At 48.1% G+C, this 17,220-nt stretch overlaps 1 protein-coding gene across 2 annotated transcripts; it reads right to left on the minus strand.

Annotated features, from left to right (window-relative positions):
* Positions 1-2,386: 2,386 nt before the first annotated feature.
* On the minus strand, positions 2,387-15,721 carry AKR1A1 (aldo-keto reductase family 1 member A1). 2 transcript variants are annotated; one of them, XM_028123429.2, is made up of 9 exons: positions 15,333-15,719; positions 8,664-8,753; positions 5,945-6,064; positions 5,637-5,788; positions 4,817-5,012; positions 3,747-3,946; positions 3,419-3,491; positions 3,191-3,277; positions 2,387-2,546 (listed from the first exon to the last, which is right to left on the minus strand). In XM_028123429.2, exons 2-9 carry the CDS (start codon positions 8,745-8,747, stop codon positions 2,481-2,483), a joined length of 978 nt encoding a protein of 325 aa, XP_027979230.1. In that variant the 5' UTR covers positions 8,748-8,753; positions 15,333-15,719; the 3' UTR covers positions 2,387-2,480. The 2 variants fall into 2 exon arrangements, with proteins under 2 accessions (XP_027979230.1, XP_027979231.1); XM_028123430.2 differs by lacking the exon at positions 5,945-6,064 and having other exon boundaries at positions 15,333-15,721.
* Positions 15,722-17,220: the final 1,499 nt, after the last annotated feature.

Consider the following 17,220-nt stretch of genomic DNA (forward strand, 5'->3'; position numbering starts at 1 on the left):
TGTTTCTCCCTCTGCCTCTCTCTTTCTCTCTCTCTCTCATGAATAAATAAATAAAATCTTTAAAAAAAGAGAGAGAGAAAGAGAGAGAAGAAATTTGGACATAGATACATACAGAGAAGAAAATGTAAAGTCACAGGAAGATAGCCATATATAAGCCAAGGAGAAAGGCCTGGAACAAATCCTTCCCTCATGACCTTCAGAAGGAAGCAGTCCTGCTGATACCTTGATCTTGGATTTATAGCTGCCAGAAATGTGAGAAATAAATTTCTGTTGTTTAAGCTACCCATTCTGTGGTACTGTTACAGCGGGCCTAGCAAACTAATAAATACTCAGACTACCTCATAACTGTAAAACTTGGATCATGAAAGTGTGTCAAGGAGCTATGGAATCATACAGAAAGCCACTTGGAGGGTGCCTGGGTGGCTCAGTCATTAATTGTCTGCCTTTGGCTCAGGTCATATCAGGGTCCTGGGATCAAGCCCCGCATCAGGCTCCCTGCTCAGCAGGAAGCCTGCTCCCTCTCCCACACCCCCTGCTTGTGTTCCCTCTCTCGCTGTGTTTCTCTCTGCCAAATAAATAAAATCTTAAAAAAAAAAAAAAGCCACTTGGGGAGGGTGAGGTCAGGAAAGATGTCTCAGAGGAAGTGACAGCTAAACTGAACATTGAAGTAATTGGTGTTAACCGCAAATGGGCAAAGGGGTGGGTTGTTCCAGGTAGAAAGGACCAGAGAGAAAGACTAACTTCCAACATGCTTCCTTCCACCTACTTTTTGTCCGTTTGATCCATTCTCTCCACTGTACCAGTGTTGTGTTGCTGAACACAAATTAAGCCAAGTTAGTCCTGCTCCAAACTCATCCTTGGCTTCCTGCTACTTCAGGATAAACACAAAATCTTTTTTTATTTTTATTTTATTTTTTTGAAGGTTTTATTTATTTATTTGAGAGAGAGAGACACAGGGAGAGAAGGAACACAAGCAGAGGGAGTGGGAGAGGGAGAAGCAGGCCTCCCACAGAGCAGGGAGGCCGATGCGGGGCTCGATCCCAGGACCCTGGGACCATGACCTGAGCTGAAGGCAGACACTCAACGACTGAGCCACCCAGGTGCCCCTTTTTTATTTATTTTTAAATATTTCTTTTTGTTTTCTTTTTTTAAGGATTTTATTTATTTATCTGAGAATGAGAGAGAGAACACGAGAGGAGAGGGTCAGAAGCAGAAGCAGACTCCCCGCTGAGCAGGGAGCCTGATGCAGGACTCAATCCTGGGACTCCAGGATCATGACCTGAGCCCAAGGCAGTCGCTTAACCAACTGAGCCACCCAGGCGCCCCTAAACTCAGAATCTTAACTCAGTTTCCTAGGCTCTCCATCACAAGCCCTACCTAATTTCAGCATTATTTCATGCCATTCCACCCCCAATGACTTTGTTTCTATCACAGAAGACTTCTTTAGGTTTTTCTAACAGCTTCTTCCAGTTTCAAGGCTTTCCTCATAAGCTATCCAATCTGCATGGAAGACTATTCCCACTCTCACCTCTTTTAACTAATTAATCCCTATTCATCCTTTATATCTCAGCTGATTAAATCAGTACGCTCCTCACTCTGTGCTTTTCATAGCACTTCTTCCAAGTGTAATTAAACTAATTATGCAATTAAAGTCTGTCTCCTCCATTAAACTGTAGGGACCTATGTGTCTTGGTCTCCCGGGTGCGGCATTGTGCCTAACTCATATAAGTACACAATAAATATTTGTTGAGTGAAGAGCAATGGTTCCACTGGAAAACTAAAATTAGTTTTGTGTGACTTAAATTTAGAAGAATTTTTCAAAATTCCCTCCTAAAACCTCAGTGGCCTTTGGTGGGACTATAAAATACCTAAGATAGGACCTTAAGACAGGTGCAGAGTGACAAGTTTTCAGACTCACTCAACGTCCTTCAGATGCACACTGCCTGGAGTGTCTGAGACAAAGCCCCTATCCCCACCTTTCCTGATTTTCTAACCTGGGACTCCTGAACTTCTGAATATAAGTGTTTTTTTGGCTCTTCATAGTCCTAAATCTAGGCACTGAACAAGGCGGTGGGGTGGGGTGGGAACCCAAGTTCCAGGCCCAGCAGTGCCAGGAAACCACAAGACTCTCATTACCTCGATCTCACCCTGACAAGACAAATTTTGGGCACCCTGGGACAGCATGTAGTGCTGAGAGCTGCCACTACATGGCGCTACTCCCTCAATGTACCTAATTCAAGAAAGTAGAAAGGGAATTCAGCCATATCCCAGTTTCTCCAGAATCAAAAAGGAAAGGCAGTCTGGGCTTGGGGCAGGTGGCACCCAGCATCCCTCAGTCCTGCATTCCTAAGGGAAATGGTCTGACCAGACAAATAAGACAAGCAAGTAGTGTGGATGCTCCAATGGCTTTATTAACTCCTTTCTGCAGGTGGCAGTACCTTGTAGCTAGACAGCTGGGAAGGAACCAGGAAGTGGTGGTCTCAGTATGGGTCATTAAAGGGGTACAGAGGGTGCCCTGCATCTCTCGGGACCCTCTTACCATCCACCTGGAAAGAGAGACAGACAGATGGCTCCATTAGGAGGAGTTGACATTCCAAAGACACAGCATCTTTCCCTGAATCTTCCTCTGAACATCACCTGTATACAGTACTATGCCAGATGGTAGTACAGGTACCTGGGCCTCAGAGAATGCCAGTGTTGACAGCATCCCAGCAAACCATAGCCTGGTATATACCTGCCCCTGCCCCTGCCCATAAGAGTTTGCAGTCTCAGCTGGAATAAGGAATATTTATTTTCCTATCTGTAACAGGCTTCAACCCAACCTCAATCTCTCTACCAAGGTTGAGGCCTTCTAGGCTCCTCTTACTTATACCATTTACTGAGAACTTGCTATGGTGTCAGGAACTGGGATCATTTTACAGACAGGAAACTGAGGCTTATAGAAGTGAAATAACTTGTTCTAAGTCACAAGATATTGAGGCAGGACTAGGACTCAGAGGCTATAATGCTTTCTCCCCGAACTATATTATTTCCCCAAGCTTAAGAAAAAGAAAGGAGCCCACTGTGTCCAAGACAACAATCCTACCAACATCCTGCCTCTCCTCTAACCAGCAAGGTTGAGGCCAGATTTGGGCCAGAATTCCACCCCAAATCTTACATTCCCTAACTCTGGCAGGTGATATATACTCACTGTGAGCATGGGCACAATGTATCGCCAATTTTTATTCAGGGCATCTAGTTGCTTCATCTCATCTGGGCTAAAGGTAAAGTCAAACACCTGGGGATGGAAAGTGGGGGTCAGGAAAGCCAGTTTCGTGTGCAGAAGTTGGGATTCCAGAACACTATCTTCTTGTCAGGCAGAATCAGAATCAGACTGTGTCCCAGTGGGCTAAAGAAGACAGAACCCATCACCAAGTACCTGGATATTCTGGAGGATACGTGAAGGGGTGATACTCTTGGGGATGCAGATCACTTTCCGCTGGACCTGCCACCTAAGGTGGGGGATTGAAGTAGATGAGGAAGAGGAGTCAGTCCTCACAAGCATTGTTTCGACCTCCACTCAGCCTTCTCTAAATTCCTGGAGTCCCTGAGCCCCAATGGAATGGGGGACATGCCTCAGAGTAGCTTCCCCCAGATTACACGGCAAGATTAGCAGCCTCGTTCAGGTAGTTGGATAAGGAATCCCTCAACCCTGGCTTCCCAAACCAGGTGCCCTCACCCACCTCCTTTACCCAAGACTGCCACACCTGAGCAGGATCTGAGCTGGAGACCGGCCATACTTTTCAGCCAGGGCCAGGACCACTGGCTCCTCAAGTAGGACCGGTTCATCAGGATCACGCCAAGCTCGATCAGAGGAGCCCAGAGGGCTATAAGCGGTCACCTCCAGGCCCCGAGCTTGGCAGTGGGCAATCAGCTCCTTCTGAGCCAAGTATGGGTGACATTCCACCTGAAACAAGAAAAAACCCATCAGTACAGGCTGGCCCCACCCAGCTTGCGGGGCCCCACCCAGTCGTGCACATCTTGACCAACCTTGCATTGCTGACCCACCCACTTCCCCTCAGCCCACTTTTCCCATTCTCCACCTTCCACCGTCCATTTCATTCTCTTCCCACACTTCAATGTCTGTCTGTATTTTTGGTTTTCTAATCTTGTATTTGATATGAACCGATACATAGTACTTGTTCTCACGGACAGAACCTCACTTTACATGTACATTATTTATATTTATTTCCATTGTGTTTGAATCAAAAAGACTTTTTAGCCCTTTTTTATTTTAGTTCTAGTGTAGTTAACTCACTGCCCTTCTTTATTTTTTTAAGATTTTATTTATTTGAGAGAGAGAGACAGAGACAGAGACAGAGAAGCAGGCTCCCTGCTCAAAGGAGCCCGATGAGGGGCTTGATCCATCATGACCCGAGCTGAAGGCAGATGCTTAACTGACTGAGCCCCCCAGGTGCCCCGATGCCCTGGTTTATGCAGAGAATTTCTAAACCAACACTTTTTTTTTTTTAAGATTTTATTTATTTATTTGACAGAGACACAGCGAGAGAGGGAACACAAGCAGGGGGAATGGGAAAGGGAGAAGCAGGCTTCCTGCAGAGCAGGGAGCCTGATACAGGGCTGGATCCCAGGACCCTGGGATCATGACCTGAGCCGAAGGCAGACACTTAACGACTGAGCCACCCAGGTGCCCCTACACCAACACTCCTGAAAACTTGTTAGCCATCTCCATGAAGGAGACCTATCATTTGCTCACTCATGTTCTTGCACACACACATATACCCCCAAACCAACGGATCTGCTTTGCTGTGCTCACCTGCAGCACAGCTGGGCGCACAGAGGCTACACTGAGCACATCATCAATCTGCCGACTGCTGAAGTTGGACAGGCCCAGTGCCCGTACCAGCCCCTTAGCCACCAGTGCCTCCAGAGCTTTCCAGGTCTCCTTGTAGTGGGTAGAGTCATAGCGGATAGTCCCATCGGCATTCTTAGGGAAAGGGTTGTCTCCCCGCCTAAGTGAAAAACAGTCCTCCACGAGTGGGCACAAATGCCAGGCTCCTGACTTACCTTATCCAGTCATTCTGTGTCCCCATACTAAGCCCAGAAAGGGCAAAAGGCCAAGAATAAGAAACAAGCATGGTTTTTCTCCCTTTCAGGTCATGACCCAGGCATTAACTCTATATAGAATGCCCATTTCCTCTCCTCTTTTTCCTAGACACAGACTGTATCTCCCCTCCTTTGGGAAGTCTTTCTGAACTCCTTCCTCCTCAGAGAGGTTGCAGGCTCTTGCAACCTTCTTCCAGTACAGGGCACAGAGCTGATGGTAAGGCTCCTTTCACACCCTCTGCTGGAGCTGATTCTCTACTGCAACCCTAGGCCTAGCTCAGCAAAAGCCAGCAGTTTCCTGAATGAATAAAGGGAGCAGGAGGGACCACTCATGTGCCCCTAGGATACCCACCACGGGAAGCTACGCTCCTTTTCTGTAGTTAAACTCCTGGCTGTGCTCGCATAAAAGGCTGAGTTCGCATGGCAAGCTGAGCAGTATTCCTCTCCTGCTCTGCTACTGTGCCTTACAAGATACTAACAGGACCCCCCCAACACCCGACTCCCCGGATAAAGACCCTGGCAAGGCTCACTCAAAGGCATAAGGCCAGTGCATCAGGTACAAGTCCAAATACTCCAGCTGGAGGTCAGCCAGTGTCTTCCGGAGGGCAGGCTCCACATCCTCGGGATGGTGTTTAGTGTTCCACAGCTTAGAAGTCACGAACAGCTCCTCTCGAGGCACCACCTGGTCCAGGAGGCAGGGCCCATAGTGAGAAGAGCTGTGGGCACCCAGTCTTACCCACCCTCACCTCTGGGAGAGGAATTAGAAGGAAGATGCCCCCAGATCCCTCCAGCCAGGCCCCAGCCCTCTCACCCCATCCCTCTGTAGCCCCATCCTCACCTTGCCGGGTCCCACGTTCTCCTTCAGGGCCTCCCCGATCTCAGTCTCATTGCCATAGATAGCAGCACAGTCAATGTGGCGGTAGCCTACACTCAGGGCATGCCTAACAGCTGCTTTCACCTGCCAGGTGACAGAAGCAGAGCTTTCAGCTCTGTTGGCCTAGGCAGAAACTGCCCTCCTGGACACCTGGGTGGCTTAGTCGTTAAGCGTCTGCCTTCGGCTCAGGTCATGATCCCAGGGTCCTGGGATCGAGCCCTGCGTCGGGCTCCCTGCTCAGCGGGAAGCCTGCTTCTCCCTCTCCCACTCCCCCTGCTTGTGTTCTCTCTCTCACTGTGACTCTCTCTGTCAAATAAATAAATAAAATCTTTTTTTTTTTTTTTTAAAGATTTTATTTATCTATTTGAGAGAGAGAGAACGAGAGATAGAGAGCATGAGAGGGAAGAGGGTCAGAGGGAGAAGCAGACTCCCTGCTGAGCAGGGAGCCCGATGTGGGACTCGATCCCGGGACTCCAGGATCATGACCTGAGCCGAAGGCAGTCGCTTAACCAACTGAGCCACCCAGGCGCCCCTAAATAAAATCTTAAAAAAAAAAAAAAACTGCCCTCCTGAGGGTCATTGATGGGAGAGGGGCAGGAATATACCACTGCAGTCATCTGTAAAGTAGGGGTGAGAAGATGAAAGATGGTTCTAGTCTAGGGGACCAGAAGCCTCTTCAGAGACTCTAAACCTTTTGCGCCAACCCAATAACCCCCAAGATTCCCTCCTATCCAAGCAATCTCAGTGGGGCCCAGTAAAAAACTAACATTGTATTCCCAGTTAGATGCTCAGAAGATGGATGGATACATTGACAGGGAAGAGAAGTATAAGTCATAGAGACTGGTTCTCCAGGCCTGAGGAGCTGGTTAGGGAAACATGATACACAGGTAAATAATTCATAGGCTAAGCCCACACAGAGAGATCCTTATGGAGCCACATAGATCACCTGAATTCTGGGAGTTCAGGGGAGCAGAAGAGTTCTGAGAGGGAGAAAAAATTAAGGAAGGCAGAAAAGTGAGATGGAGGCCCAGAGCCCTCTGTCAGTAAAGAAGAAAGCAGACAGGAAGTAGGACAGGTCAGTCAATTTGCTAAAAACCAGACTAGAAAACCGGCATCAGAAGCAGAACCAAAAGGGCGCCTGGGTGGCTCAGTTGGTTAAGCATCTGCCTTCAGCTCAGGTCATGATCCCAGGGTTCTGGGATCAAGCCTCACGTCGGGCTCCCTGTTCAGCAGGGAGTCTACTTCTCCCTCTTCCCGGCTTGTTCCATCTCTCTCTCTCTCAAATAAATAAATTTATTTAAAAAAAAAAAAACAGAACCAAGGGTGCCAGGGCCTTGCCATTTAAGATCCCCATCTAGGTACAACTCTTACTATCCAGATGTACTCCCCTCAGCCCTGCTTGCCCCATACCCCCAGTCTTGGCCCAGTTCTGATCTCCACCCCCTGACCTTATCTAGCTCCTGGACTCGCCTGGGCCACGTCAGTGCCTACCTGGAGCACAAAGACCCTGGCTCCAGGGTTCTAAGCAGCTGGAGGAAGGAAAGCAAAGGGAAAAGAGGCAGAGCACACCACAAATACCAGCCGAAATCCCAGAGAGAAGAGGCTATTCTCCCTGCCAGAGTCCCTCTCAAACTTAATCCCCAAACTTCTCTAAACTCTGACTCAGATTTCCAAAGAGCAAGGAAGAAGCCCTGGGAAGATGCCCCACCCTAGGTGGGAGTTGCATCTCTAGTTATGACAACCCTAAGAAAGCAGGTCTCTATTCCCACACTCCCCTAAGCTGGAAGAGTCTACACCAGGGGTTATTAAATTCCAGCTAGCAGCTGCCTTTTGTTTGTTTTTTTTTCAGCTAAGAACCATTTTTACATATTTAAATGGTTTTATCAGTACATAATCGTCCCCATTTTGCAACTTGTCCAGCAAAATCTAAATTATTAAGCATCTGGTTCTTTAAGAAAAAGTTTGCTAACCCTTGGTCTAAGCAGTTGACATAGCTATTCTTCAAACCCTGACACCTGCCATGCATGTGCCTACCTCTGGACTGAGCACTGGGAAGTGGCCCAGCCCTTAAGGAGCCCTATGTGGGAGGGCGCCTGGGTAGCTCAGTTGGTTAAGCAACGGCCTTCGGCTCAGGTCATGATCCTGGAGTCCCAGGGTCGAGTCCTACATCGGGCTCCCTGCTGATCAGGAAGTCCGCTTCTCCCTCTGAACCTCTTCCCTCTCATGCTCTCTCTCTCTCATTCTCTCTCTCTCAAATAAATAAATAAAATCTTAAAAAAAAAAAAAGGAGCCCTATGTGGGAGAGGGCGACATGACAATACTCATTCAGTCAGTCAGTAGCACAGGGTGGTAAGTGCCATATTAGGGGTCAGCACAGGGTCAGGCACAGAGGGGTCCCATGTCTGCCACAGCACTCAGTGCAGATCCAATTAGGGAAAGGGCTTCTTCCTACTCTCTTGACCCTTCTGGGCCCCTCAGTCCTTCCTCTGAGTCAGCTCAGGAAGCCAAGGGCTCACTACCGGTCTCTTCCCTTGTTTCTTCCCACTGCCCTTCAGGCTCATCCCTACATGAAATGGAGTACAGCGATGGGGCTGCTAGGGAAAATTCAGGGACCCTCTCCCAAATTCTGCCTTTTCCCTAGCAGAGGTGCAAGAAGCCCTCCTCCCCTTCCTCCATCTCTCACCTGGCCAGGATCGCTCTTCCAGGTGCCCAGCCCAATCAGGGGCATCTTCTGCCCAGTATGCAGGAGGACACATGAAGCCGCCATTGCCCCCTGAAACACAGATGGGAAGAGAATGGGGTGGGGGTCAATGTGGCTGCTTGAGCCTCAGCTACCCATTGGTCAAGACTCCTGTAAAACATGGCTGGTAAAGGGAGCACAGAGGTTGTGCACACATGACTGTGAGCAGAGGGCAGCTAAGACAGGGTAGCCCGAACCAGCCAAAGCCAGTAGCTCCTGGACAGACATTAACTGGACCACCGGCACGGCTGCCCTTCCTTCTGCCAAGCTAAAGGTCTGTGTTAGAGAGTTCCAATACAAGAGACCAAGGTGAGTGGCTCCCTGAAGTACCCAGCCTTGACCACATAACGTCTCAAGCCAGGGTAAGACAGGCAAAAAGGCCATTATGAGTCAGAGTGAGACCAGGTGACAGAACGGATTCAGGAACAGGTCACTTCTCTGCAGATGAAGTGAACATTCCCAGGAGGTTGTCAGAAACTACAGATTCTCCTGGTCCCTCAAAAAGAGGTCTGATCGGCATGCTGCTAGGCCTGAGTAGGCTCTTAAAAGGTAAGTAGACCATTTTTTAGGTGAAAAAAACAAACTCAGAGAGGTGAAGTTATTTGCCCCCAAATCAACACCTGAGAAGTGGCAGAGCCAAAGATCCAAAGAGAAGCCAATGGATAAAGGCAAGAAAAGGGCAGGTAAACAGAGACTTACAAAATTCATGTGCTGTGCCTCACAGTAGACACATATTACAGTGTGCTACAGAAAAGCAAATGACTTCTGTAGGGCAAGGACCAGGAAATACTGACACTGGCTTTTAAGAGTGAGTTGGACTTTCCCAAGAGTCAGGGGAAGAAGGCTTTCCAGAAAGGGGAATCAGACACAGCAGAAAGCAGTAAGCTATAGACACGAGAAAATTTCCAACTGAATAAAATAGGTGGGTGATTGGAGCTTTGAAAATCAGAAATCTCCAAAGGGCCAAGAATACTTATTCAGTCAGTAAATGACAAACGTTCCAGGCCTTGTGCTAGGCCTAAGAGACACACGTATTCAAATAGAGTCCCTGCCCTCTTGGAGTTTACAGGCTGGTGCGGTGAGGACAGAGGATAACAGTACAATGTGTAAGACAGAATCAAAATCTGCGCAAGAGCTACAAGAAAAGAGTAACCCTGCTAGGATGGCTTCTTGGAGGTAATATTTGACTTTTTTTTTTTTTTAAGACTTTATTTTTAAGTCATCTCTACACCCAATATAGGGCTCAAACTCACAACCCCGTGATCAAGAGCTGCATGCTTGGGGTGCCTGGGTGGCTCAGTTGGTTAAGCGACTGACTCTTGATTTCGGCTCAGGCCATGATCTCAGGGTTGTGAGATCGCACTCCATGCTGGGTGTAGGGACTACTAAAGATTCTCTTCCCTCTCCCTCTGCCCCAACCCCCTAATCTAAAAAAAAAGAAAAAGAAAGAAAAAAAGAGGAGTGCCTGGGTGGCTGTCGGTCAAGCGACCGCCTTTGGCTCAGGTCATGATCCCAGGATCGTGGGATCGAGCCCCGCACTGGACTCCCTGCTCACGGGAGAGTCTGTTTTTCCTTCTCCCTCTGCTACTCTCCCTGCTTGTGCTCTCTCTCTGTCCGATAAATAAAATCTTAAAAAAAAAAAAATTTTTTTTTAAAAAAGATTCTCTCCCTCTCACACCTGCTCTCAAAAAAGAAAAAAAAAAGTTGCACTCTCTACTGATTGAGCCAGCAAGGTGCCCTTGAATCAAGTCTTGACTTCAATAGGAATTATCCAAGCAAAAGGGAAAAGAGAAAGAATGCTCACCCTAAGAGCCAATAAGGTAGAAATAACCTTTTCCCTTGATCTCATCAGTACTACAGATATCACTCCCTTGGGATTGACTGCATTGCCAGCAATAACTGTATAAATATAACCTTGGGGTACATGGGTGGCTCAGTCGTTAAGTGTCTGCCTTCAGCTCAGGTCATGATCCCGGGGTCCTGGGATCGAGCCCCGCATCGGGCTCCCTGCTCTGCGGGAAGCCTGCTTCTCCCTCTCCCTCTGCCCCTGCTGTGTTCCCTTTCCCACTGTCTTTCTCTCCGTCAAATAAAAAAAAATTAAAAAAATATATATATAACCTTTGTTTCCAAGTTCTGAAAAGACATCAAGAATGATATAGTAGAGCAGGAAATAAGATAAATTTTAAGGATAGCTGACATATCAAAATTGTCTTTCCTAATACTTCCGACTCTGGAAGAATTTTATAGTCTAGCACAACCTGGTCATGGAGACCACCTTTTTCTGCTAAACAAATAACAAAAATGTTCAGTCTGGGCAGCAAACCACAGATCACTAAGGGCAATACTGTTACCAAACTTCCCCGGGACACAAACTTCCCAGGGATCAGGCAAGCATGTCCGGACCTCACAGGAACTAGCCTGCCAGTCGCCACCAGGGTCTGTGGCTTAGTGTCCTGGGCTTGATCCCCAAACAGGTGACCTGATGGCCTCTCCCAGATCTCCTAGCACACACTGGAGAACTCTGAAATTACACATGGACTTAGCCTGAAAGCTTGAACAAAAGCCTGATCTAAGGCAAAAAGGAAGAAACCTGATGCTTGCTTCTCCCTTTCTTTTGATGGTGAAACTGAAATCCCAAACAGCTGAGGCTTGGGGGAGTGGAGCTCATAGGAGAAGGAACACCTAACAAAGAACTTCACCCAAGAAAGAGCTCCAAAGGAGAGAATGGAGGGGCCACAATGAGAACAAATGTTTGTCTTTAGGACAGGAAGTCATACTCTGTCAGCTCTTCACTCTACCCTCATCTTCTGCCTCTTGCATTGGCATTCCAGCCTTCTCCTGCATTAACAGGTTCTGAAGGTGTCAGGAACTGCCTAGCAAGGCCTCTGGCAGCACTCAAAACCCCTGTTAACTTGGGAGAGGTTTTACACATAAAAGAGAAAAGCTGGCATGCCTCGGGGGCTCAGTCATGGAGCGCCTGCCTTCGGCTCAGGTCATGATCCCAGGGTCCTGGGATGGAGTCCTGCATCGGGCATCGGGCTCCCTGCTCAGCGGGGAGTCTGCTTCTCCCTCTCCCTCTGCCCCTCCACTCATGTGCTCGATCCCTCTCTCTCTCAAATAAATTAAAAAAATTAAAAAAAAAAGATTTTGGCTGTGTGTGGGGAGAGGTGATATCAAGACTCAGGTTTTAGGGGCACCTAGCTGGCTCACTCAGTGGAGCATGCAACTCTTGATCTTGGGGTTGTAAGTTCAAGCCCCACGTTGGGTGGCTGAGATTACTTAAAATCTTAAAAAAAAAAAAGGGACTCAGGTTTTATTATTCCCAAGTCAGCACCTATGTTCCTTCTCTCTGGGGCTGTCTTCCCTTCTCAGAGGAGGGCTCTATAGCTGCTGCCTGGATGCAGGGAACTCAAAAACACAGGAAAAAAGAGGAAGCAGTATTTACATGAGTGTTCTCTGGCTACGTGGGCCTTTCCTCTACTTCCCATAAATGCTGGTGTCCCTCGGGGTTCTGTTCCCAATCCTCTTCCCACTCCCTGGTTGAGCTCACATCTTCAGTTACATTAAACACCGATTCTGGGGCGCCTGGATGGCTCGGTTGGTTGGGTGGCTGCCTTCGGCTCAGGTCATGATCCTGGAGTCCCTGGATCGAGTCCCACATCGGGCTCCCTGCTCGGCGGGGAGTCTGCTTCTCCCTCTGACCCTCCCCCCTCTCATGTGCTCTCTCTCTGTCTCAAATAAATAAATAAAATCTTTAAAAAAATAAAATAAAAAAAATAAACATTGATTCTGCCCACACGAGTTCTGGACATTCAACTCCCTCTGGACATCTCCACCAGTATGTCCTATAGGTATCTAAGACTCAACATGTCCAAAACTGTTCTCATCAAATCCAGCAGCAAAGCACAAAGGGAATAGTTCAAGGCCTGGGGTTGCACGACCTGGGTTTGAATCTCAGCACCCCTGGCCCATCTTTTGAAGAGATGCTGTATCTATTTTTTTTTTAAGATTTTATTTATTTATGGGGCGCCTGGGGGGCTCAGTCATTAAGCGTCTGCCTTCGGCTCAGGTCATGATCCCAGGGTCCTGGGATCAAGCCCCGCATCAGGCTCCCTGCTCCGTGGGAAGCCTGCTTCTCCCTCTCCCACTCCCCCTGCTTGTGTTCCCTCTCTCACTGTGTCTCTCTCTGTCAAATAAATAAATAAATCTTTTAAAAAGATTTTATTTATTTATGAGAGAGAGCGAGAGAGCACACAAGCAGGGGGAGCAGCAGGCAGAGGGAGAAGCAGGCTCCAGCTGAGCAAGGGGCCCGATGTGGGACTTGATCCCAGGACCCTGGGATCATGACCTAAGCCGAAGGCAGATGCTTCACCGACTGAGCCACCCAGGCACCCCAAGATGCTATATCTAAAGCACTGTGCAGAGTGCCTGACCCATGCTCTTCATTCTGTATACTCTCTTAGCAGGGACTCAAGGCCCTGGATAAAAACTTGTTAAAGCAAACATGTTCATAGTATAATCTATGGGATTTTGAAAAGCCATCTAAATAAAGCATTTCAGTTCATTTGGCATTTCTGACTATTATCTATCAGATTATGATTCTGACAGGTGATGGGTAGGGGGGTATACCCTTACCTGTACTTCTAATAAGCCAGCATGGAAAACCACTTTAAATATGTAACAGTGACCAAGATTTGGTTTATTTGGTTGGGTTAAAAATCCTATTAATATTGGTAAATATTTTTAAAGGGGCACCTGGGTGGCTCAGATGGTTGAGCATCTGCCTTCAGCTCAGGTCATGATCTCCAGGTCCTGGGATCGAGCCCCGCATCTGGCTCCCTGCTCAGCGGGGAGCCTGCTTCTCCCTCTGCCTCTCCCCCTGCTTGTGCTCTGTCTCTCTCTGTCAAATAAATAAATAAAATCTTAAAAAATTTTATTTATTTGACAGAGAGAGACAGTGAGAGTAGGAACACAAGCAGCGGGAGTGGGAGAGGGAGAAGCAGGCTTCCCAATGAGCAGGGAGCCTGACGTGGGACTCGATCCCAGGACCCTGGAATCATGACCCAAGCCGAAGGCAGATGCCCAACGACTGAGCCACCCAGGCGCCCCCCCCAAAATTTTTTTTTTAATTTGGTAAGTATTTTTTAAAAAGATAGTTTGCTCTGGACTGTAATGTAAAACCTAAGACTGCAGTAACAGTTCATGTACTTCTTGACATATGTGAAAAGAATTTTAAAATATATATTTATGTCTTTCTCCAGTCCATCCATATCTGCCTCCAAGGCTACTGCTCTAGCTTGAACCACCCCTACCTGAACCACCCATCTCTCTGCTTCCAGTTTGGCTGCTCTCCCCACAATCCATTCACTAAATCTGACCATGTGACCCAGAGGCTCAAACTCCTCCAGCAGTCCTTGCCTACCTTCAGGATAAAGTCTACATTCCTTAGTAATACCTTTCTTAACTTGGCTCCCACCTTCCTCATTTTTCCACCTCTTCATTGCAAACTCCAGGTTTCAGAGTGCAGAACCAGCCACCACTAACTTGAGTCCAGGCACATTTTGCTTCCCCAAGTCCCACCCTTGCCTGGCTGGCTGGGGCTCTTCCTTCAGCTAGGACTTGCTCCTCCCACTCACTGATAGCTGTGGGCTTAGCTGCAGTTGTTTATGTTGCTTTCCCTCACAGACCACCGTACTCCTTGAGGTCAGAGTGTATCATCTATCTAAACCCATCACTCCTAGAGTGCCTGCCCCATACATATACATAGAAACACACATGTGAGCGCACGTACACACACACTAAAGACACACACAAAGGCAAATGGTAGAGAGCTTGACAGCTGGGATGGGGGAGTGCATTTGAGGAAGTTACTGCCTTCATCACCTTCTTTCTTTACTTCTTGGGTAACCTGGAAAGAATCATCTCTGGAAAATATCAAAGCACTTTACCATTTTCAGAAAAACAAAACAAAACAAAACCAAAAAAAAGCAGTGGCTTCATACAGGATGATACTGGGATTGCTCCTGTACAAATAAGAAAACTGAGATCTTGGGGAAAGTAATAGGCTTGATTAAAACCATCAGGACTCTTTTAGGGAGATCTTGCAGCCTGAGTACAGGTAGGCTGAAGGGAAGAGTTAGTTAATAGTAACCCCATCTGGTGACAGTTCAGAATCCATCCAGTCTCGCTGTAACAGAGGTCTGAGGCAACGGAAAAACATGCCCTAGCTTTCCCAAACCCAAGGCAGGTGCCTAAGTAAGCTAAGTCTACCCACTCCGACCACTTCCAAGAAGTATCTCTGCAATTCCATAGAAAGTCCAGAGTTCCTGCAAAAATCGTGTTGGTGAGCAAACAAAAAGAGGACAACTAAAACTTACTGAGCACCTAATAGTTGACGGGCGCTTTAAAAGCTTTATCTCACTTAATTCTCACTACAGTTCTGACGTAGGAACTCATTTAATCGGTGAGAAAACTGAGGTCCACAGAAACTGAGAACTTAGCCAAGACCACACAGAGTTCAAATCCGAAACCAAGTCAGACTGCCTCCAGAGCCTGCGCTCTCCGTTCTATTCCGGAGGCACAGAGATGGGGGCAGCAGTAGGAGAAACTCACCTCGGCTGGAACACAGAGCGTGAACAAGACAGTGTGATCTCTGCTCGGTCCTGCGCCCCGCCAACGAGCCAATAGGCCTCAGCTTCCGGAAGCGGTGGGCTGCAAGGGAAGTTGGCCTGATGGTGAAGACGGGGACCTGGCTTAAGTCTGGCAGTGAAGAGGAAGCTCCTCCCGGAGGCGGGGAGAGGACCGGGCTTTCAGCAGGACGCGCAGTGGTGGACCTCACCCCTGCCCCTCGTGAAGACCCGGAGGGCGGAAGCCAGAGCTGCGAGCATGCATCATCTCCTCCTCTGGCTGCTAGTGGTCGGATTGGCTGGAGTTTAGACACACTTCACTGCGCAGGGTTGGAGGAGGCGGGGGTCGGGCGAAGCACAAGCAGCCGGCCACGTGGGAGGCTTTAGTGGCCCGGGAGGCGGTGCCTCTGCTGGCCCACATTGCACCGCGCGCCGCGGCGACACCACTCTAGGCTGCTGGGGACCTTTCTGCTGGAGGGAGGAGGCTCCTGGGTGACACGTTGCAGGTTCCTCTGCTGTCTCGTGTCCTCCTGGATTCGCAGCACCAGCTCTCTCTCCTCTCCCATAGAGACGGGCTGGCCGGGTTTCCAGCGTATACTTAAGCTGGCGCGGTTATTTGGTCAAACAGGCTCGGAGCGTAGCAGCGGCATAAAAGTTGTAACTTAAAAGGAAGACCTCGAGCCTCTGGGCTCCAAGAGATAGAAAGTTCCTTGCCCCTCTATCTGGACTGTGGACACTGGCCGCGCATTAATGTGCCAGTACTGTGCTAGACTTGATAAACATGTTTTTATTGAATCTTCACCACAACCCTGTAAAGGGAATGTTCTTAATTTTTTTGTAAGTCTTTTAATTGAAGTATGGTATAGCATACATAGAGAAAAATGCACAAATCTTAAACGTACAGCTCTATTTTTTTTCCAGTGTAATTATTATCCAGGTGAAGATACAGACGTTACCAGTACACTGGAAGCCTCCTGTGAGGGAAGTATTCACGTTCCATTTTACAGACTGGACAGACTCAGCCAGGTAAAGTAGCTTGCCGGAAGTCACAAAGCTATTAAGTTACAGATACAATGTTTGAAATACCCCTTGCCATTTGGACCAAGAGGTGTCTTGCATTTTATGTGTTTTCCCCTCTGTGTAGCTCGCCTTTCTCCACATCTCCGTCTTTTCCTGCCCCTCTACTCCTCCCCATCTTTTTTTGCCCCCTGGATTACTCCCCACCATTTCCTCAGTACAGGTGGTGTCCTGGTAGACCAAATGCCCAACGTTTGATGCCATCTGTCCTCATAAAGTCACTCAGATTCCAGCTTATGTGATCAGAATTTTATATCCGTCAAACTCTAGATTGGGTTGTCCCAGCAGAAACTAAGAACCAGGCAGTAAGAAGCAGAAACTAAGAACAAAGTTCAGGTTCCCTTAAGAGATTCCTGTATGCAAATCTGGGCAATAAAGGGGCCACCCTAGAAGCTCACAGCCTGGAGACAGGGAGTAGGCCTATGTACCTGTTTTTTTTTTTTAAGATTTTATGTATTTGTCAGAGAAAGCACAAGCAGGGGGAGCAGCAGGCAGAAGGAGAGGGAGAAGCAGGCTCCCTGCTGAGCAAGGAGCCCCGATGTGGGACTTGATCCCAGGACCCTAGAATCATAACCTGAGCTGAAGGCCGATGCTTAACTGACTGAGCCACCCAGGCGTCCCGGTCTATGTACCTTTCTTGGTTAAAAAGGAACTTGAGGCAAGACAGTGAGGGGAGGTGCTTAATCATACTCTCACCTGGCTCTGAGTCTCTCAGACCCTCTCCACACTTCTTACCAGTGTCGGGAAGGAAAGGGAGACCGTAAATCCAGATTCACCTCCAGGAGTTAATATTAGGC

The sequence above is a fragment of the Eumetopias jubatus genome, unplaced genomic scaffold (genome assembly GCF_037043125.1).
Source record: "Eumetopias jubatus isolate StellerSeaLion01/CBP00866 unplaced genomic scaffold, mEumJub1_p1.0 scaffold_4, whole genome shotgun sequence".
NCBI classification, from domain to species: Eukaryota; Metazoa; Chordata; class Mammalia; order Carnivora; family Otariidae; genus Eumetopias; species Eumetopias jubatus.

Bases quoted from the DNA above. Each gene is read 5' to 3' on its own strand.
- AKR1A1 (XM_028123429.2), bottom strand. From the start codon at position 8,747: ATGGCGGCTTCATGTGTCCTCCTGCATACTGGGCAGAAGATGCCCCTG. The intron at 6,065-8,663 runs GTGAGAGATGGA...GTCACCTGGCAG, and splicing joins GGAAGAGCGATCCTGGCCAG to GTGAAAGCAGCTGTTAGGCA. The intron at 5,013-5,636 runs GTGAGCCTTGCC...TTTTTCACTTAG, and splicing joins CACTGGCCTTATGCCTTTGA to GCGGGGAGACAACCCTTTCC.